The 17,914-nt window shown below is 36.0% G+C and overlaps 1 protein-coding gene across 1 annotated transcript in view; it reads left to right on the top strand.

Moving 5' to 3' along the window:
* The first annotated feature begins 5,844 nt into the window (after positions 1-5,844).
* Positions 5,845-17,914, top strand: part of CRLF3 (cytokine receptor like factor 3) — a 254,077-nt gene continuing 242,007 nt past the window's right edge. Inside the window, exon 1 of the mRNA XM_053707409.1 lies at positions 5,845-6,023. Coding sequence (XP_053563384.1) covers positions 5,904-6,023 — 120 coding nt within the window. The 5' untranslated portion in view covers positions 5,845-5,903. The remainder of the gene's footprint in view (positions 6,024-17,914) is intronic.

The raw sequence follows: 17,914 nt of genomic DNA, 5'->3' as shown, positions 1-17,914 counted from the left end.
ATTTCAGTGAGAAAACTAAAGTTTGTGAAAAAGTGAACGATTTTTTTTTATTTGATCGCATTTAGCGGGGAAATGGTGGCATGAAATATACCAAAATGGGCCTAGATCAATTCTTGGGGTTGTCTACTACACTAAACTAATCTAATATTAACCCTACAAGCTTCCTAATTAACCCCTTCACTGCTGGGCATAATACACGTGTTGTGCGCAGTGGCATTTCGTGGCCTTCTAATTACCAAAAAGCAATGCCAAAGCCATATATGTCTGCTATTTATGAACAAAGGGGATCCCAGAGAAGCTTTTACAACCATTTGTGCCATAATTGCACAAGTTGTTTGTAAATAATTTCAGTGAGAAACCTAAAATTGCGAAAAAGTGAACGATTTTTTTTTATTTGATTGCATTTAGCGGGGAAATGGTGGCATGAAATATACCAAAATGGGCCTAGATCAATTCTTGGGGTTGTCTACTACACTAAACTAATCTAATATTAACCCTACAAGCTTCCTACATTCTCCCTAATTAACCCCTCCACTGCTGGGCATAATACACGTGTGGTGCACAATGGCATTTAGCGGCCTTCTAATTACCAAAAAAAAATGCCAAAGCCATATATGTCTGCTATTTATGAACAAAGGGGATCCCAGAGAAACATTTACATCAATTTGTGCCACAATTGCACAAGTTGTTTGCAAATAATTTCAGTGAGAAACCTAAAGTTTGTGAAAAAAATTGTGAAAAAGTGAACAATTTTTTTTATTTGATCGCATTTGGCGGTGAAATGGTGGCATAAAATATACCAAAATGGGCCTAGATCAATACTTTGGGATATCTTCTAAAAAAAATATATATACATGTCAATGGATATTCAGGGATTCCTGAAAGATATCAGTGTCCCAATGTAACTAGCGCTAATTTTGAAAAAAAGTGGTTTGGAAATAGCAAAGTGCTACTTGTATTTCTGGCCCTATAAGTTGCAAAAAAAAGCAAAGAACATGTAAACATTGGGTATTTCTAAACTCAGGACAAAATTTAGAAACTATTTAGCATTGGTGTTTTTTGGTGGTTGTAGATGTGTAACAGATTTTGGGGGTCAAAGTTAGAAAAAGTGTGTTTTTTTCCATTTTTTTATAGTAATTTATAAGATATGATGAAAATAATGATATCTTGAGAAAGTCCATTTAATGACGAGAAAAACGATATATAATATGTGTGGGTACAGTAAATGAGTAAGAGGAAAATTACAGCTAAACACAAACACCACAAAAATGTAAAAATAGCCTTGGTCCCAAACGGACAGAAAATGGAAAAGTGATGTGGTCATTAAAGGGTTAAGCTCATCAAAGTGATCATCAAGCATCTGTAACGTGTCCTTCCCCCAACTGTCTAAGTGTTCCATACATGAAAGAGACTTGTCGTAGGTAAGTTTGGGAAGCCTCTAGTATTAGAGAATAATCTCTTGGTGTGAGTAATCTGTAGCGGTGATAAGTAACAGTTGTCAGTGACTGTTGTACCCAGCTAGGTTGCTGGGGGGGGGTTCTGAGGTACGTGTTAGACTGCCACCATAGGCCTCAAAGGTCCAGATCGGAACTCTGCGGTCATGTAAACACCGGAGTTAGAGCTATGGTATCCACACCTGATGTTCCTGCAATAATTGGCGGATTAGCAGGATCACAACAGGAGCTCCAGAGATTGCGACCATTCATGGTCGCTGCCCGGACACGCCACTTATTAAAATATTTTTAAACATGCATTTTGAATTGAAAAAATGCATTTAACTGTTCAAAACAGAGGCACGTTCCCCTTGCAGTTTACACTGCATAGTGAATAGGCTAGAAAAAAGAGCACTGCCACCTTCTTTGTCTGTGCACACCTCAGGACTGAAGCAACAAACCATGAGGCAAGTAAAATAGCGGCGGTAGCATTATGTGCTGTGACACTGATGTAACGATTTCTGGTCCACCCCTTGAGGAGTGGCCAGTGCTGCTGCTAGGCTAGACTGGAGCATTTGTGTGACTGACGTGACATATCTTTTTTATTTAATTCAGATATTGCATAGCCTCATATAGGGATTAATTGCATCTTGCGATTAATTGCACAGCGCAAATATAGATTCTCCTTTAAAAATAAAGAAACAAGTGTTTTACCATTTCCCAAAAATCTACTTGGGGGGGGGGGTAAAAATGGGGGGGGGGGGTGATGTATGAGGATACCTATATCTCAAAAACCGAAGATGTTATAGACGTGAAAATATATATTTACCATCTCCTTTAAAGATAAAGAAACATGTGTTTTACCATTTCCCGAAAATCCACTTAAAGGGACACTAAAGTCAAAATAAAGTTTCATGATTCAGATGGAGAATGCAGTTTTATGACTCTTTCCAATTTAGTTCCAACTGAGCATGTGCACAAATTCACATAGTATACGTATACTAGTCTGTGATTGACTGATGTCTGTCACATGATGGGGGGGCGGAAAATGGAAAAAAAAACATTTTACAGAAAAAATCGACTGCTTATTTAAAATTCAGAGTAAGTTTTTTGGAATTGTCTATTTTATCATGCAAGTCTACTGTATTTAGTGGTCCTTTAAAAAGGGTGAAAAGGGGGAGGGTGATGTATGAGGATACCTATATCTCAAAAACCAATGATATCTCAAAAACCAATGATGTTAAAAATAAAGAAACGTGTTTTACCATTTCCCAAAAATCCACTTAAAGTGGGTGAAAAGGGTGTGTGTGATTTATCAGGATACCTATATCTTAAAATCTGAAGATGTTACAGACGTGAAAATTAGTAGTTAGATTCTCCTTTAAAAATAAAGAAACATGTTGTAGTATTGTTCGAAAAATCGACTTAAAAAGGGATACTAAACCCAAATTCTTTCTTTCATGATTCAGATAGAGCATGCAATTTTAAGCAACTTTCTAATTTACTCCTATTATCAACTTTTCTTCGTTCTCTTGCTATCTTTATTCGAAAAAGAAGGCATCTAAGCTAAGGAGCCAGACAATTTTTGGTTCAGTGCCTGGACAGCACTTGTTTATTGGTGGGTGCATTTAACCACCAATAAGCAAGCACCACCCAGGTTGTAAACCAAAAATGGGTCGGCTTCTAGACTTACATTCTTGCTTTTCAAATAAAGATAGCAAGAGAATGAAGAAAAATTTGTTGAAAAAGGGGGGGGGGGGTGATACCTATAGACCTATACCTATATCTCAAAAACCAAATATGTTACAGAAGTGAAAATTAAAAATAAAGAAACAAATGTTTTACCATTTCCCAAAAATCCACTTGGAGGGTGGTGAAAAGGTGGGGTGATTTATGAGGATACCTATATCTCAAAAACAAAAGATGTTACAGACGTGAAAATTACAATTTAATATTAAAGTAATTGTAAACAGAATAAATAGTAATTGTAAACCGACACCCAGCCCACAACTTAGCTGATTGGTGCCCATAAACACAGAGAATTAACGAAAACTCACAAAGTTCATGTCAGCGAGTGTACAACCTGATCGGGCACACACGTGAGGGCACAGGTCATTGCGAGTGGTTGTGTTTTTCACAATTTTTTTTACAAATAACAAAATCCACAAGAGCGAAGCCACGGGCAACAGCTAGTATATATATACCAGTGATGTGCAGTCACTAGAGGCAGGTGAGGCAGTGCTTCACCTCTCATATGGGCAAAAATATTTTTTTTTTATTGGCTTTAAAAAAAAAAAAAAAAAAAATTTTTCCCCAGCATTTTTTTTTCTCACAGCTATATGTTGTGCAATGAAGAGGCACAAGCAGGTCTGCCCACCATTACACAACATGCTGCGCCATCTACTGGATGCAAGTGGTTAAGATCATTGCATGGCCCATTAACTGCTTATTTGAGGCGGTCCTATTTGGGCTGAACCAATCCAGCGAGAGGCATTCGTAAGTGGAACATAGGGTTGGGGCTGGATGTTAAATGATATAAAACAAAACAAAAATGGAAAAAAACAACTTTCATATATTTTGTTGCTGTCCTGTGAACCTGCTAGCTTTGCTAAAGTGAAAAAGAGAGTTCTGTTCTTCCCCTCTAAGTGCAGTGGAATGTGCCACTGTCACTTCCTGAATCCTTCCAGAGCAGGAGAGAGGCACAGAGAGCAGTGTTTCAGCCACATCTTATTAAAGTAAGATTTTACTGAAAGGGATTCTGTTAGTTAAAATGATAATTTAATGAATGTGGTTTAGTGTTTGTTTACTCTTTTACAGCAGGGTCATTTTTGTATTTTGTTTACTCAAACTTTACACCCACTAACTTAGCAGCTTTCCTCTGTACTTCACACTAAATTATAGTCTCACTTAGTTATAGTCTCTGTAGCTCTGCTGTTTTATTACTTAAAATGCAGTGGTCCCCCCCCCCCTTGTGTGTGTGTGTCTCTCTATCTATCCATCTCTCTCCTTATGTGTTGTTCTCCCCCATGGTCTCTTTCTCTCTCTCTGTCTCTCTTCCTCCCCCTCTGACTCTCATCCCTTATGTAATGAAAGAATCTATAAGCATAATTTGCAGCATTAAAGTAAAAACATATTTTAATGGGCATGGATTTCTAGATCTCATAATCAGAGCAAGCATTGTGTTATCTGGCAAGAGTTTCTGTTACAATCCTTTTAGACTAAAATCAGATGTTTACTAAGTTGACCAGTTTTCCAAGACACCATTTAAAGGGACATGAAACCCATATGAAACCCATATGCAAATTTAAATAACTTTCCAATTTACATCTAATATCTAATTTTCTTCATTCTTTTGATGTCCTTTTTTGAAAATCATATCTAAATATGCTCAGTAGCTGCTGATTGGTGGCTGCACATAGATACCTCATGTGATTGGCTCACCCATGTGCATTGCTATTTCTTCAACAAAGGATATCTAAAGAATGAAGGCGCATCCTGCCACTGCCTCACCAGCCTCTGACGTCACTGCACGTCACTGATATATATATATATATAAATATATATTTATATATATATATATATATATATATATATATATATAAAACACACCTAATGTGGTTCTGTCACGATATTATTAGAATTGTTAAATAACCTTACAAAATCAGTTTCATGAATATATTAATTTTCTATCTACAGAATTGTCTAAAATAACTTGAAAAGACAAAAACTGACTATTTTTTTATCAGAAGTACAATAAAGCAGTATCATAATTTTTATATTTTATGAAACCTGTATTATAATAAATAGTAATTCAGCTTAAAAATGGTTGACACTATTTACTACTTGATTTTTTTTGGCTTTGATGTCCCTTTAAATAATAAAAAAAATAATTATATAAAACATATCTAACACCTAATGGCTCTGTCACATTAAAATGTTATGAGAATTATTAAATAACCTTACAAAAACTAAATTTCATGAACATATCAATTTATTATATATAGGATTGTCTAAAACAACTTGACAAAAACGGACAATTTTTTTTCTAATCAGAAGTACAATGAATAAAGCAATATTATTATTTTTATGTTATGTCATCTATATTACAATATATTTAAATTTTAATAACAATAAATAGTAATTCCGCTTAAAAATGGTCGACACTTTTGTAGATTTCCTACTAAAAAGTTAAAATTCTCCTAGAACATTATCGAAAATAGTATGTTAAATAAGTATTTTCCAAGGCCAATGTGAAAGTCAGTAAATTCTAACTATTTTTAAAACAGATGTCAAGGCAATGTTACTGTTAATAAAGCTATTGAAAAGATGCATTCCTAAAACACATCCTTTTTCGGCAGAGAATTATGGGGCTTGTGGTTCTTGTTGCTTCCGCATCCGACAACAGGGGTAGAGTAGGATACGCACGGAGTGCTTCTAGCAGCTGTGTATGCTTCGGTCTCAGCGAAAAGTATGGAGGCTACAGAGGTGGAAGATCTGCTTTTTGAGGCAAAAGAGAGCATGGAGGCGGCTAGAAACTACAAGAAGGAGTTGCAGCAGCGAATGCAAGGGCTGACACAGGCAAGGAAACAGGTGAGAAACCAACTACAAAAAGTAACGGATAAAAGTTACAAGAGAACCAAATTGAAGAGATATTATAGCATGGGCGAATAAAAAGTGGAAACTGGCATCTGGTAGATAATGTCACTGATTCTGCACTAGGAATAATGACAAAGCTATAGTGACAAGAGCGGCTCAGGCTGATGAATAGAGAACTGAGATGTAGTTTCTGGTAGGTCAGAGTTTCAGTCAGATAACAGTAGTGATGAAAGTATATTGCAAGTATACATTTTATATTTATATCTCATACAATGTAATGTTCATTTATATTGCAAGTATACATTTTATATTTATATTCTCATACAATGTAATGTTCATTTGCATTGCAAGTATACATTTTATATTTATATTCTCATACAATGTAATGTTAATTTATATTGCAAGTATACATTTTATATTGATATTCTCATACAATGTAATGTTCATTTATATTGCAAGTATACATTTTATATTGATATTCTCATACAATGTAATGTTCATTTATATTGCAAGTATACATTTTATATTTATATTCTCATACAATGTAATGTTCATTTGCATTGCAAGTATACATTTTATATTCTCATACAATGTAATGTTCATTTATATTGCAAGTATACATTTTATATTGATATTCTCATACAATGTAATGTTCATTTGCATTGCAAGTATACATTTTATATTCTCATACAATGTAATGTTCATTTACATTGCAAGTATACATTTTATATTTATATTCTCATACAATGTAATGTTCATTTGCATTGCAAGTATACATTTTATATTTATATCTCATACAATGTAATGTTCATTTGCATTGCAAGTATACATTTTATATTGATATTCTCATACAATGTAATGTTCATTTGCATTGCAAGTATACATTTTATATTTATATCTCATACAATGTAATGTTCATTTACATTGCAAGTATACATTTTATATTTATATTCTCATACAATGTAATGTTCATTTGCATTGCAAGTATACATTTTATATTTATATTCTCATACAATGTAATGTTCATTTACATTGCAAGTATACATTTTATATTGATATTCTCATACAATGTAATGTTCATTTGCATTGCAAGTATACATTTTATATTTATATTCTCATACAATGTAATGTTCATTTACATTGCAAGTATACATTTTATATTTATATTCTCATACAATGTAATGTTCATTTGCATTGCAAGTATACATTTTATATTTATATTCTCATACAATGTAATGTTCATTTGCATTGCAAGTATACATTTTATATTGATATTCTCATACAATGTAATGTTCATTTTACATTGCAAGTATACATTTTATATTTATATTCTCATACAATGTAATGTTCATTTGCATTGCAAGTATACATTTTATATTTATATTCTCATACAATGTAATGTTCATTTATATTGCAAGTATACATTTTATATTTATATTCTCATACAATGTAATGTTCATTTGCATTGCAAGTATACATTTTATATTTATATTCTCATACAATGTAATGTTCATTTGCATTGCAAGTATACATTTTATATTTATATTCTCATACAATGTAATGTTCATTTATATTGCAAGTATACATTTTATATTTATATTCTCATACAATGTAATGTTCATTTGCATTGCAAGTATACATTTTATATTTATATTCTCATACAATGTAATGTTCATTTGCATTGCAAGTATACCTGGGCAGGTGAGTGTTAGAAGTCTATAACTGAGATGATGAGAGTGAGCCACTGGGCTATTGGGACTGATGGGAGCACTAGGCTGGTGAAAACTACAAAGGGAGAACTGGGCTGATGTGAGAGATGAAGGGAGGACTTGGCTGGCACTGTTAGGTTAATGAATAGAAGGGGGAAAAATGCATCTTGGAAAGTGACAGAGGAGAACTGGGCTTGGGAAAGGGTCTCTGGCTATGTTGGGAGATAGTATCAGGGGAAGAGTGACAAATAGGTAAAAGTACTTGGAGAGAGTGGAGCACGTGATGTGGAGATATAAAATTAGAGGGTCATATTATTGAGATTCGGAGTGAATGAGCTAAGTAAGGTATGCAAGTAGTGAACCTGTCTACTTGCAATCAGCATGCCAAAATGTATCATTGCACAAGAGGATTATTGTGCAATTCCACCCCCTGCTTCGGCGCAACCAATTGCGGTAAAGCAGAAAATGTCAAGCACCCCAAACGAATGAGTGTCGGGTTGATTGATCTTGCCACTTCTGAGGTGGTTGAGAGGGAAAAAAAAGCAGTTTTTGCTTTTTAAATATGTGGCAGTGTTACGGTTGCCACCTCAGCCATGTTTACTTGGATGCTAAATGATTTACACATGTTGCAGGGTGTGCAGAGGGGAACATGCATTGTGCCTCTGTACAGCATTATTCCTCCCTGCACACCCTGCAGCATGTGTAACTCCTATCTGTCCAGGAATACAAGGCCGAGAGGGCAACCCTAGGCAGATGGCTTATTCAAACCTGCTACATATAGCTACTTATGCACCTTATGCACCTTATGCACCTCTATTGGTAGAATAGAACATCATTTAAACAAAGCTGTCAAAACCTGCTTAAACGTATCAATGGGGACATAAAGCACATTTTTGAGTTTTTATTTTGTGTGTCTGAGCAAGCATGAGTGTGTGAGGGTAATAAAGTGACATGAAACCCACATTTTTTCTTTCCTGATTTAGATAGAGCATATCATTTGAAACAACTTTCCAAATTACGTCTGTTTTGAATTTTGCTTCATTCTCTTGGTATCTTTTCTTGAAGGTGCAGCAATGCACTACTGGGAACTAGCTGAACACATCTGTAAACCAATGACAGGAGACATATATGTTCAGCCACCTATCAGCAGCTAGTTCCCAACTCCTAAGCCTACCTAGGCATCCTTTTCAACAAAGGATACAATGAAAACAACGCACATTTAGATAATAGAAGTTAATTGGAAAGTTGTTTAAAATTTCGTTTATAATAATTATTTTAAAGGGACATAATACTCATATGTTAAATCACTTGAACCTGATGCAGAATAACTATAAAAAGCTGACAGGAAAATATCACCTGAGCATCTCTATGTAAAAAAGGAAGATATTTTACCTCACAATCTCCTCAGCTCAGCAGAGTAAGTTCTGTGTAAAAAGTTATTCTCAGCTGCTCCCAGCTGCAGGTAAAAATAAAAAAAAAATGAAGAAATGAACAGCAGCCAATCAGCATCAGCAGTGCTGAGGTCATGAACTCTTACTGTGATCTCATGAGATTTGACTTAACTCTCATGAGTTTTCATTGTAAGCTTCCTTTACCTTATTGGTGAAATAATATGAGCGTTCACAAGGCTCATCCTTTCAGCTGTCTCAGGACAGACACACTAAAATGCTGCTTAGAAATCCTTTACAATGGAGGTGGCTACTGAGGAACTTTTGAGGTAAAATATCTTTCTTTTTTACATAGAGATGTTCAGGTGATATTTTCTAGTCAGCTTTTTACAACTATGCTGCAGCACTTTAAAGTGTTTAAACATTTGGGTATTATGGCCCTTTAAGTCAGCATTAAAAAGTCCTTTATTAGTTTGTTTAATTGTTGTATGTATTTATAGGGACATTTAGGGCCAGATTACAAGTTGAGTGCAAAATATCGCTTCCGCAAAAGGGATATTTGACCTCAACTGAGTAATACCAACGCACGCAAATTTGCGCTGTTATTGCAAGTGAGGTGCAATGCGAACGCGAGGTTGCGTTCACATTGCACGGAAGCATTGCACTCACAAGAGTGGGCTTCTATAGGCTCCAATGGGAGACATGTGAGACACAACATGAGAACTAGTGCAGCAAATATAATTATATATGTACAGTATATGCTTATATACATATGTATGTGTTAATATGTGTATATACCCATATTAAGCCATAAATATATATGTATATAAGCATATACATATATATTTACAGGGAACACACAGTTGCCATAGACCACAATGTAAAGGCACTTTTCAGTGCCGTTTTGTTTCTAAAACCCCACAGCCACAAACTTTAGCCCCCAAAAACTGCCTAGTGCAGTAATTAAAACAATTTAATTTAAAAAAAAGTGGGGCACTTTTAAAAAAATTAATTCTAGGTCTGACCTCTGGTCAATTTTCTGAGTGCTAATTGCTACCACAAGCTCGCTGTAGCAATAACCAGCCACATTTTAATGGCTGATTATTTATCATGCGCCCGCCTACAAATAGTCAAATTTGCCTGTTTGCTAGCGCGATAAATTAGCACTCCACTTGTAATATAGCACTTAAGTTCCCCTTAGTATAATATGTTAGAGGAGGTAATTTTAAAATACGCATACTTTATTTTTTTTTATAATTTAATATTTCAAACCCCTACTGACTGTGTCTGATATAGTCACTTATAGGCAGTAGTGCCTGCACAATTTTCCTTAATAGCCTGAATCATTTTCCTTAATAGCAGCTCTCTTCCTGCTGCTTATTTCCATGTGAGAGGGAGACACTGAAGTCCTGTGGCAATGAACTTTTCCTGACTGCCAGTAGACAACACAGTAGTTTACCCCTTTGCTCTTCGCAACTTACACAATATAGTAATTCAAGGTTTGTCAAATCTAGGGATCCGGGAATCCATCCTAATGTTTGGAATATTCTATACATGTCTATACACAAAATTATTGCCTGGCTTCTAAGAATATGTAGTTTGCTTCTCAGATTTCTAAATTTAAAAATCTGTTGTCAAGGCCTGTATTAGGCACCCCGACTGTCAGCAATTTACAGAACACAGTAATTCACAGCAATGTACAGCTTAACTGCCAATAACATGCTTGCAACACAGTAATAAATACATTTGTTGATAATAATACATATGAATGCAACACAGCAATTTACCCTTTTGCTGCCAGTAACACATACGCAGGCTACACAATAGCTAAAGGGACATAAAATAGATGTGTGGGTGATAATATGTGTGTATATAGATAATGGTCTATGAATGCATATAATATCTCATCTGTCTGTCTATCCTAATATAATACAATATGCAAATATATTTATAATACCTCCTATGGATGCAGTAATATAAGAAACTCAGAAGAAAGAGAACCCTGGTCATGGGAATACAGGGGAGTGGTAGGGCTTTGATTGGAGATGCTTGGGCCAAGGAACAGGGATGTGATTTCTGAGCCTCTTTAGAGAGATGGAGGACGTTGGGCTTTAAGGGACATTTTTACACTAGATTTTTTTTTTTTAAATGTTTTGTAGATGATAAATTTATGTAGCCCATCTGGGAGTGTTTTTGTAATAATGTATAGTTTTGCTTATTTTTTTATTTATTAACATTGTGCTGATTTATAGACCCTTAACCATGCCCCAAAGTATAGGATGTAGACTCAAGACTACATATTCCTGCTGCTATTTTTTGTGTAATAAGTCTTTTTATTAGCAGGGGAGGGGGAGTGTCTACTCTTCCTGCTTTCCCATCCCCTTTCACTGGGTGTCTCACCTTAACCTCATCAACAGTGCTAAACTGGGAGCTTCTAAATAAGTTTTTAAAGGTTTTATTCTGAATTTTTAGATCAGTATCTATGCATATTCTTCTTTATAGTAGTGTCTATTACATGCAGTTATAAGAAAATTGGTGTTTACTGTCCCTTTAAGAACAGGGAAGTGAAAGCTGGGGCTGGGGGGAGAAAGTGCATATGGCTTTTCATCAAGGTGAGTATGAAGGGAGCAGAGTACAAGACAATATGCCAGCAATAACCATGCCAGTCTTGGTGCCCCCAGTCTGTGAAGGTTCCTTATTTATATAAAAAATGATGAAACGATCTTACTTATAATGTAGTTTACCGGCCTTCAGGACCCAGTCTTTTTAGCTAATGTGACTTGGTGCCAAGTAATTGTCGAGCTCACATGAATCAGATTTGTTAAAGTGGTTGTAAACTTTAATGAATTAAAGTGAAAGCTAAGTCAGAGCTTTTGCTATTCATATTTTGAAATATCATTAAAATTGAACGTTAGTTTAATTCATGCTTTTTTTATTCCCTTTGTCTAAATACATTTTATTACTTGCCGAGTTTGTTCTATCAGCTATCCGTTCCTCCACCCGCGATAAAAAATAATTATTTGGCTGTGACGAAACCTTCGGTATCTAACCGATTGGTTCCCCCATTGGCGTCTCCAGCATCCAGAATAACGCTTCTAATGTGCATGTGGCTAACAGTGAATCCCTTGTGTCTCAGAGAAGCACATTAAAGAAGGGAATCCTGTTTACATCACGAAAGTTACGTGAATCTGTGTTACTATGTATCGCAGCGTATATCGTCCAATTGCACATGTGCAAACATTTTTCATTGTCTGTTACGAGCGCGCATCTTGACGTAAATTACGTCACGGTCAGTTGAAGATTCAAGCTCGCATAAATCAGGAAGATCGCGAGGGGGCAGAGGAAGGCAATGCTTTATGCGATCTGTAAAAATAAAATTATTTAGTCACACTTTGACTTGCTTAAAAAAATAAGTTAGCGACTTGCTTAATTGAACTGAGGTTTAACTGTAGGTAGATTCATTAGCATAAAAATGTACTTTCACTTTAAAGCCCAGTATCAAAAAATAATCTTAAAAACAGGGGCACTTTAATTCATTAAAGTTTATTAAGACGGCATTATGTTTTCCATAACGCAATGGTAAGTATTTTAAAAAATAAGTGTCTTTGTAAACTTTAATGAATTAAAGTGCCCCTGTTTTTAACCCCTTAGTGACCAGACCCTTTTTATATGTTCTTACCGTTAAGGACCAGGGCTATTTTTAAATTTTTGCTGTGTTTAGCTGTAATTTTCCTCTTACTCATTTAATGTACCCACATATTATATACCGTTTAACTCGCCATTAAATGGACTTTCTAAAGATACCATTATTTTCATCATATCATATAATTTACTATGTTTTTTTTAAATAAAATATTATGTAAAAATTGAAAAAACACACACTTTTTTCTAACTTTGACCTGAAAAATGTGTTGCACATCTACAACCACCAAAAAATACCCATGCTAAATAGTTGCTAAATTTTGTCCTGAGTTTAGAAATACCCAATGTTTACTTTTTGTTTGCTTTTTTTTTCAAGTTATAGGGCAATAAGTACAAGTAGCACTTTGCTATTTCGAAACCATTTTATTTTCAAAATTAGCGCTAGTTACATTGTAACACTGAAATCTGTCAGGAATCCCTGAATAACTCTTCACATGTAGATATTTTAGTAGAGAACCCAAAGTATTGATCTAGGCCCTTTATGGTATACTTCATGCCACCATTTTACCGCCAAATGTGAGCAAATAAAAAAAAAAATCCTTGACTTTTTCACAAACTTTAGATTTCTCACTGAAATTATTTACGAACAGTTTGTACAATTATTGTGCAAATGGTTGTAAATGCTTCTCTGGAATCCCCTTTGTTCAGAAATAGCAGACATATAGGGCTTTGGTATTGCTTCTTGGTAATTAGAAGGCTGCTAAATTCTGCTGCGCACCACACTTGTATTATGCCCAGCAGTGAAGGGGTTAATTAGGTAGCTTGTAGGGTTAATTTTAACTTTAGTGTAGAGATCAGCCTCCCACCTGACACATCCCACTCCCTGACTCCCCCACCCCACCTCACAATGGTCACTGCCATCTTAAGTAATATATATATACACACAAAACACGGAAGGGGACTGCACTCTCAGACCGGACATCCCATGACCCTGCAACATGCACAGCCCTGGGTGCACAATAGTACTCTCAGGAAGCTGCACTGTCCCCAGAGTCACAGGCAGTTAACCCCAGACAGGTCTGGGTGCAAGGCCCATAGGGAAAATTACAAAACAAATTAATACAGCACACAGAGAAAGTCCAGCACTGACAAGCTCTCCGCTAAGATTAAAAGCAAAAAATGGAAGAGTCAGTTACCACATCTGGCCAAATGGGATAAGCCCAGGTACCACGTCAAGGTCTCTTCCAAAACCTGAGTCCCTAAACAGCCACACAATGCATGCTGTCAATCCAACAAACTGGGAACAAGTGATGTGTACACAGTCCGGTCTGAGAGTGCAGTACCCTTCCGTGTTTTGTATATGTCTAGGGTAGCCTTTGCATCCTTCACTTGTTCCCAGTTTGTTGGATTGAGAGTTTGCATTGTGTGGCTGTTTATGGACTCAGGTTTTGGAAGAGACCTTGACGTGGTACCTGGGCTTACCCACCAACCTCCCTGGTTTTCCCCCTCCAACAGCTCTCTAACCCTCCCCCCTCTACCTATTAGCCGCCATCTTGGGTACTGGCAGCTGTATGCTAGTACCCAGTTTGCTAACAATTTGGCTTTTTAAAAAAAAAAAAATAACCCCCCCTTTTTTCTGTAGTGTAGCTGCCCCCCCCTCTCCTTCCTTCCCTTTCACTTAATATTTGCCGTAGTGTAGCGGTCTCATCCGCTCCCGCCCCCTCACTTCCGCTCCCGGACCTCATTAGCACTCACCGGACCTCCTCCAGCGATGCCCACCTGCCTCCCTCCTATCCCTCCCACGCCACCAACAATTGGCACCATCGCTGGGCAATGCAGAGAGGGCCACAGAGTGGCCCTCTCTGCATCGGTTGCATACCCGAGGGTATTGCAGGATGCCTGCAATACCCTAGAAGCGATCACGATCGCTTCCAGCGCTTAAAACCCCTGAGGACGTGCCAGGCATGGCCTTGGTCGTTAACGATTGTTTTTTATAGGACGTGCCTGGCACGTCCTCGGTTGTTAAGGGGTTAAGATAATTTTTGGATACTGGGCTTTAATTCATTCATTCATATCACTTTAAAATAATTCTGTCTCTTTAAATTGAAGAAGGACTGTAAACAACATCAGTCACTTAGTAAACAACAGTGTGTACGGTTTAAATATCTCATGCAGATCAGGAATTTAGAGTATGTTGGAAAAGTTCATATGGGAATAATTACATGTACAAAGTATGACCCCAGGCAGATAGATAGGAGGGATCACCATGTTTAATCAAATGTTAAAGGGATATGAAACGCAAACATTTTCTTTTGTGATTCAGACAGAGCACACAATTTTTTTTAAAAATGTTTCCAATTTACTTCTATTATCAAATTTGATTAGTTCCCATGATATTCTGTGTTGAAGCGATACCTAGGTAGGCATCTGGAACACTACATGACAGGAAATAGTGCTGCCCTCTAGAGCTCTTGCAAATGTATAACATTCTAGCAAAGCTGCTGCCATATAGTGCACCAGACATGGGCAGGTATCTGAGCTTATAGCCCTGCTTTTCAACAAAAGTTTCAAAGAGAACGAAGATAACGTGACAGTAGAAATACATTTGAAAGTTGTTTAAAATTGTATGCTCTATCTAAATCTCAAAATAAAATGTTAGGATTTCATATCCCTTTAACAACCTTTTCCAATAATTTAATCTATTAGTTTGCTTCATAGAATAACTGTACATGTCAATAAACACCTTCTCATATCCATTTGTATTTGATTTTAAAATAATTTAAGCAGTTTGACATTTTAGAGCGTCTCTTTAATCATAATCTATTTAAATACATCAAGCTGTTAATTTTTTTATCAGCTTTAAATTAACTTTATAGAAAATGTTATAAGACCATAAGATTGATGACATTAAAGGGACACTGAACCCAAATTTTTTCTTCCGTGATTCAGATAGAGCATGCAATTTTAAGCAACTTTCTAATTGACTCAATTTTCTTCATTCTCTTGGTATCTTTATTTGAAATGCAAGAATGTAAGTTTAGATGCCGGCCCATTTTTGGTGAATAACTTGGGTTATTCTTGCTGATTGGTGGATAAATTCATCCACCAATAAAAAAGTTCTGTCCAGAGTACTGAACCAAAAAAGAAGCTTAGATGCCTTCTTTTTCAAATAAAGATAGCAAGTGAACAAAAAATTGATAATAGGAGTAAATTAGAAAGTTGCTTAAAATTGCATGCTCTATCGGAATCACGAAAGAAAAATTTTGAGTGATGTGTGTCAACAGCTAATTCCTAGTAGTGCATTGCTGTTTTGGAGAAACACACAATAAATAAAGATTCAAACTATGCAATTATATTAGGTATGTATCATAAGTGAGAAATCTACAACAAAGTGTGAACAAATATATATCTTTAATAAATATGTAATAATTAAGATTGTAAACAAAAGCACGTGTATGTGTTTCCTAATCTCTATAGTCAAATTAAGAAGGTTTAATCCTAATATACATTTCTAAAACTTTACAGAGCTTTGATAGAGGAGATTGAATATTTTCATCCTCCCCATCCAGCTCCCTTTAGCTGTCAGCACTTACAGGATTTTGTGAGTATTGGTACAATCACAGGTTTACCCAGCGGTAAGTGTGGGGGGCCGCAATCCACTCCAAGAGTGCAATTCCTGACTCCCCCCTCCCCCTGGGGATGACGAACAAGTTTTGTCAGGTGCACTGAACCCACATTTTTTATTTAGTGATTCATATGGAGAATGCAATTTTAAGCAACTTTCTAATTTACTCCTATTATCAATTTTTCTTTGTTCTATTGCTATCTTTATTTGAAAAAGAAGGCATCTAAACCATTTGTTTGGTTCAGACCCTGGAAAGCACTTGTTCATTGGTGGATGAATTTATCCACCAATCAGCAAGAACAACCCAGGTTGTTCACCAAAAATGGGCCGGCATCTAAACTTACATTCTTGCATTTCAAATAAAGATACCAAGAGAATAAAGAAAATTTGATAATAGGAGTAAATTAGAAAGTTGCTTAAAATTGCATGCTCTATCTGAATCACAAAAGAAAAAATTTGGGTTCAGTGTCCCTCTAAGGGGTTACAAGTTTACAGAAAGCACAAGAGAGTAGATATGTGCAGTCGTGAAAGAATTGGTTTGTGCGTATTTTTCGTAATGAATATTTGAGGAAATTAGTTTCCCAGAATATTCGTTGGCTGCACTATTAGGTATTTGTTAAACGTTTACATTTGTTTTCGTTAAACAAATGTAAACATTAAAAAGCTACATGTGAAAAAGTTCACCTGTAGCTTTATACTTACCTCTTCTTCGCAGAAACCCCCGGCCACGCTAATAGTAAACTTAGTGCGGCCAGCTCCCAGGTCCTGTACTAAAGCCTCCTGTTAGCGAGTCTGGGGCTCTTTGGAGAAAAGGACTGAGTTAGAGTGGCTAAGTATTAACCAATGAAAAGTAATTTAAATTAAACGAATGAATACCTACTAATTTCGTCAGTAGTTTTTAGTTTTCTTTCAATTTTGTTCTGGGCTGTAGTCTTTCTGCTTTGAATATACCTTTTGAAAGTTCACAGTAATAAGAAAGGGGCATAGAACCCAAAAATGTAAATGCACTAGCGCATTTCAGTCTTGAAAATTGAAGTATTTTTTCTTTTTATATATAATAGCAAAAATGCTTTAAGGAAAAGGTATCACTGTTTCAGTGGCAGATTTTATTATGCAAGGAGCATAGGTCTATACAGGCAGTGCAGAATTATTAGGCAAATGAGTATTTTGACCACATCATCCTCTTTATGCATGTTGTCTTACTCCAAGCTGTATAGGCTCGAAAGCCTACTACCAATTAAGCATATTAGGCGATGTGCATCTCTGTAATGAGAAGGGGTGTGGTCTAATGACATCAACACCCTATATCAGGTGTGCATAATTATTAGGCAACTTCCTTTCCTTTGGCAAAATGGGTCAAAAGAAGGACTTGACAGGCTCAGAAAAGTCAAAAATAGTGAGATATCTTGCAGAGGGATGCAGCACTCTTAAAATTGCAAAGCTTCTGAAGCGTGATCATCGAACAATCAAGCGTTTCATTCAAAATAGTCAACAGGGTCGCAAGAAGCGTGTGGAAAAACC

The sequence above is a fragment of the Bombina bombina genome, chromosome 1, assembly GCF_027579735.1.
Source record: "Bombina bombina isolate aBomBom1 chromosome 1, aBomBom1.pri, whole genome shotgun sequence".
NCBI lineage: Eukaryota > Metazoa > Chordata > Amphibia > Anura > Bombinatoridae > Bombina > Bombina bombina.
The sequence above is the reverse complement of the archived record's forward strand: the minus strand, read 5'-3'. Positions and strand labels throughout refer to the sequence as shown.